The 5,300-nt window shown below is 36.3% G+C and overlaps 1 protein-coding gene across 2 annotated transcripts; it reads left to right on the top strand.

Annotated features, from left to right (window-relative positions):
• Positions 1 to 333: 333 nt before the first annotated feature.
• On the top strand, positions 334 to 4,410 carry LOC112029887 (uncharacterized). 2 transcript variants are annotated; one of them, XM_065781993.1, is made up of 4 exons: positions 334 to 876; positions 1,047 to 1,278; positions 1,843 to 2,316; positions 4,059 to 4,410. In XM_065781993.1, exons 1-4 carry the CDS (start codon positions 343 to 345, stop codon positions 4,064 to 4,066), a joined length of 1,248 nt encoding a protein of 415 aa, XP_065638065.1. In that variant the 5' UTR covers positions 334 to 342; the 3' UTR covers positions 4,067 to 4,410. The 2 variants fall into 2 exon arrangements, with proteins under 2 accessions (XP_065638065.1, XP_023918337.2); XM_024062569.2 differs by lacking the exon at positions 4,059 to 4,410 and having other exon boundaries at positions 1,843 to 2,823.
• Positions 4,411 to 5,300: the final 890 nt, after the last annotated feature.

The raw sequence follows: 5,300 nt of genomic DNA, 5'->3' as shown, positions 1-5,300 counted from the left end.
TGAATTTTTTAATTTTTTAGGAGTTATAAATGAGGTTTAGTAAACTGTGTTGGTTCAGTTTTGTTACGGAATTGTTGAATTTTTTTATAATGTTAAAGCCATGCAGCCGTATATATACATGCAGCCATGCAGAAACCCCCATATACTCGCTTATATATACATGCAACGATATATACTAATTTATATATACGCATGTTTATATATATAGATACAATAATATAGATATATATATATATGTATATACATATAGCAACATATATATATGTGTGTGTGTGTGTGTGTGTGTACTTCTTTATAGTGGCTGATGTGAACTCTTTGGCTGCCCACAGGTCTGATTCAGTTATGGCCAATACCGATTCAGATTGTGATTCAGTCAGGACTGATCCCGATTCAGATGAGTACGATAGTGAGGTAGAACTTGAGATTGCCACAGCATACGTTCAGCTATGTATAGAGTACGTACAAAAGTACTACATGAAGCGACCTATGTGCACTAGTATCCTGAGTGGAAGTTCATATGTGATTGAAGTACTAGAAGGAAATCCCCAAGTGTGTTACGACATATTCCGCATGGACAAGACCATTTTTAGGCACTTGTGTAATGAGTTGAAGCGGCTGCACTTATTAGAGGAAGACACTGGTATTGTTTCAGTTGAGGAGGCCGTTGGGACAGTGCTATTTATCGTCGGACACAACGCTGACTATCGCCTAACTGCCAACCGGTTCCAGCATTCTCTCGAGACTATTCAACGGCGGTTCCGGCGTGCCTTGCGTGCTATCCATGCTTTGGGATGTCTCATCATCCGACCTGACGCTGATGCAGCTGAGCTTCCTCATTCACTTCGAGGGAATGGGAAATATTACCCATGGTTTGAGGTATACTTTCATTTTACTTTTTTTGCTTCTTAAATAAATTATCACTTTGATTGATTAAAATCTGAAAAATCTATAATAGAGAATAGAAAGAATCCCCTATGCAGTGTGAAAGATAGTTGATTGCACATAAGTTGAATGTACCTAATTAGAGCTACCTAATTTTTTAACAGAAATGTGTGGGGGCCATCGATGGGACGCACGTAAGTGCTTCTGCCCCATCCAGTAGGACCACCGCATTCATAGATAGACGAAGTGACATCACCCAAAACGTGATGTGTGCATGCAACTTCGACATGCGGTTTACGTATGTGCATTGTGGATGGGAAGGGAGTGCGAATGATTCACGAGTCATGCAGGACGCCCTTGGACATGCCGAGTATGAGTTCCCTTGGCCGCCTAGAGGTAAAAATAAAAAATTTGAATTATCTTATACCATGAGAGCGACAGTCATACCATATATATCTAAAACAGTTTCTTCCATACTGTTTGTTTCCTTACACTAAATCTATTGAATTATCTTATGGGCTATTTGTTTCTTCTATTGAATGTTTCTTCTATTGAATTATCTTATGGGCTATTTGTTTCCTTACACTAAATCTATTGATTACTCATACTGCAAATGCAAACCCTTTTGAAATTTCTGACAGTGTATCTTTGTAATTAGGAATGGCATGACCATGCCAAAAACACTATAAAGTACAAATACATTTTACCATTTCAATTGTCATAGTTAGGCGACAGATTGATTGATCTAGATTCAATAATTCCAATTTTGATATAGTCATTTGTTCTTCTTGATTAAAGGGTCATCACTTTATATATAGCATTTTTCCATCTTAAGATTTGCATAGCCATCTCTTTATTTAGTGTTGGTCCTTTAGAAATCATGAAAACCGCTGTTGGGTTTGGAAGAAATTATGCATGCCTTCATACATACGAAGCTCCTCAGATTTTCTCTTATTGCAGGATCGTACTACCTCGTGGACTCGGGGTACGCAATCGGCAGTGCATTCCTCCCTCCACACAAGTCCACACGCTACCATGCCCAAGAGTTTCGGGGTGCGAACCGGCAACCTACTACCCCACAAGAGTTGTTCAATTATAGGCATTCGTCATTGCGGATGGTGATTGAACGATGCTTTGGAGTGTTGAAGGCGAGGTTCCCGATCCTGAATGAAATGCACTCCTTCTCTCTCTCTAGACAACGACTAATTGTGACCGCTTGCTGTGCACTCCACAACTTTATCCGCATGTATAACCGGGCGGATGAAATGTTCCATGTGTGGGAAGGATCATTTGTGCGTAACAGCGACGCAACCTTAGCGGGAGCTGCACGCGTAGGTAGTGGAGGCACTGAAGAAGCTTTTAATTCTCGGGCACAACGAGAGATGTCAGAGTATCGTGATGCGATAACAGCTGCTATGTGGGCAGATTACATAGGTAACCATGATTGAGCTTTTTGGGAATAGACTCTTAAAAATGTGGATGTTGCACTATTCAAACTCTATTTTAAGTTTGAACCTTGTTTTTGTTGAAGAATATGTTGTGACAAACTTAGATGTTGGTTATGGAGGCATTAGACAATGACATTATGCTATGTTTGCTGTTGTAGTTTATGTTACCAATGTTTGCTGTTGTAGTTCATGTTATTGGTATTTTGTTATTCAAAAAGTTAGGCTCCACTTGGAAGTTGGAGCACCCTCTTTTCTGAATTCACATGCCTCTGGGCTGTGCTTAGGACATTAATAATAGCAAAACAATTTCAAACCCCACAATTATTACCGTCGTTCATCAACACAGCCACACAAAATCCATTCAGAATCTGCCCAGCCATGGCTCATCACTAAGATTACAATAAATCTACAAAAGCTAATGTTCATAAATTTTTTTCCCAACTGCTTTTAAGTGATTGTCAATAAATTGATGTGAGAAGATTGTTAGAGTTATAAATTGATGTCAGAAGATTGTGATATTGTGAATTTATTCAAACTATCTTGTTGCTTGTAATGTCCTTGTTTTGGAGGAGCTATATATAGGCCAGATTCTATTTTTGTTTTGATTCATTCAAATGAATCAAATCAACAGTTTTTTTTTTTGGGTTTATTCTGGAACTACTTTAAGATTGAAGCACTGATATATATTTTGTTTCAAAATTCTAGGGGCCGGTAAGTAAATTATCTTTAAAATTTGAGAAAATTCCTTATTTTACAAAGGGCCACGTCATATTGATTTTCCAGCTACTAGAATTTAAAATTTAGTTGCAATAGTCTTAGTGAATGCAACCTTAATCATACCGAATAGTCTATAGCTTTTTTGGTTTTTTTCTTTTGGGACAAATATAGCTAAGAAGCTTTAAAAAATAAAAATAATGAGCTGAACGTAGAACTCAAGAGTGATCTATGTCTTAAATTAGACATGTAATTTAACATTACATTCGGAAAAAAACATTAATGCTGGCCGAATTTTTTTTTTGGGGTAGGGGAACAGTAACTTGTGAGTCTCAAATCATTATCCAATGCAAAACTAATGCTATAAAATAAGAAAGTTTCATAAGTGTAATATAATACAAGAATAGAATTTATTACATCAAATGAGATCACAGATACAAATGAGAGGAACATTTTTGAAATCACACAATAAAATAAAATCTAGATTACAATACCACCAAATAACGCAGCAACCACAAGTCACAACCAAAGAAATCCCCTCTTAACATATTCAACAATAATTAACTTAGCCTGAACCTCCCAAAAATAATGAAATAAAAAGCCCAACCCAGTTACGTCCTTTCTCACTCTCTCACAAAGTCATGAAAAAACTCTAAACACAAAATGACCCCAAGTCTTTAATTTAATTTTTTTTTCTTTATAAAATATTAAAAGAGTATTGGAGAATTTGTCATTTGTAGTATGACTAACATAAAAGATTCATTTTAATATAATTTTTTTCGTGATAACAGATTAGAAGAATATTGGACATATAGTAGAATATAATAATGCTAAGCAACTAAGATAGAGTAGTTGCAGAGTTTTGTTTTGTGTTTTTAACTAGGAAAACACTAACTAATTTTTGGTTAGAAACTTTTCTATTTTAATAAGTATTAAAATTTGTCATTAAACCCAATTCTGGATTTTTGGAGTTTGTCTAGTAAGATTTATGTGTTTTATAACCACTCATTGTAGCTAGCTAGCTCGCTCAGAAAACCAACCCAAAAGTCAAAGCAACAAGGAATGCAAAGAAAGTGGGCACAAAGATTGCAGCAGCCTTTTGCACAGAAGAGATGGCCATGAAAACCACCATCAATGCCACAAAGAACTTCTGGTTGTTGTTGTTGGTGTCTTTATTATTAAGTTTTACAGTAACTGTTCGAGACCCAAAAAAAAATATTATTTTCATAAGAGCTAGTGGCTTTGAGAGGTGGTAGTAGAAGTAATGTTAATCCAGTCAACAAATGCCTCAAAAGTAGGATTGTGAAAACAAGTTGGTCTAAGCTTTGCACATAATTTAGCAATGAGATTTCTCTTTTGAACATTCGAAGTGTCTTTTATCAATGGGTTGTTTCATTTGGTGTGACCACTTTGGTCTTCTACTAATAATACCAGTGGAGTTGTCTTTTTACAACATATTATTATTATCAATAGCGGACTGGGGAGTGGTGCTATTGCGTCAGTTTTCAGGCTTATGAAGCTTCTCGTGCTTCTCCATATAGTACGTAAGTTGCAACTTCTTGGAATTAAACTTTTGTGTCAAAGAAAAAGTTTTGCTCCAATTTGTTACTAAATATCAACTTCATTGCCTCCATTTCTCTAAAATACTGTGTTAGGAAAAAAGAAAAGAAAAAGAATGCTTTTTTTTAGCTTGTACAGAGAGAGAACCAGTACAATTCCTCCTTGGAAATGGGTTCTCTTTTACCAAAAGAGGAATGGTAGAAAAGCAGTGTAAAACAAAGGGCAATTGTGCTGGTACAGTTATGAATGTAGGCAAAAGAAAAGCTAGAGGAATGCGACAATAACATACTATTGTCAAACTACTATTAAGCCAATAACATACAGTTGTATTGTTCAAGAGTCCTTCCCATACATATACCTAGCACTAGCAAAATGGAGGACTCAAGATCATCCAAAAGTAGTACACACTACATCAAGTTCATGAGGAGTCAGTAATTTATAATAAGATAATATGGTTACAGGACATTATCGTAACAGTTTGATTTAGACCATTGGCATAGTTAGCAGTAGTACAAGAGTGGTGCATAACAAACACCATCCAATGAACATTATCTGGACCCTTCTTTTTGTCTGCTCTAAGGGGTGGACCTTGTCATGCATGACCCTCAATTCCTCTCGCAATACACATAACTCTTCTTGCAGTAGCTGGAAATCCTCCGCATATGACAATGGGGTCTTCAAGGAAATACACCATTG

The sequence above is a fragment of the Quercus suber genome, unplaced genomic scaffold, assembly GCF_002906115.3.
Source record: "Quercus suber isolate HL8 unplaced genomic scaffold, Cork oak 2.0 scaffold_285, whole genome shotgun sequence".
In the NCBI taxonomy this organism is placed as follows: Eukaryota; Viridiplantae; Streptophyta; class Magnoliopsida; order Fagales; family Fagaceae; genus Quercus; species Quercus suber.
This window is presented reverse-complemented; position numbering and strand designations above follow the sequence as displayed.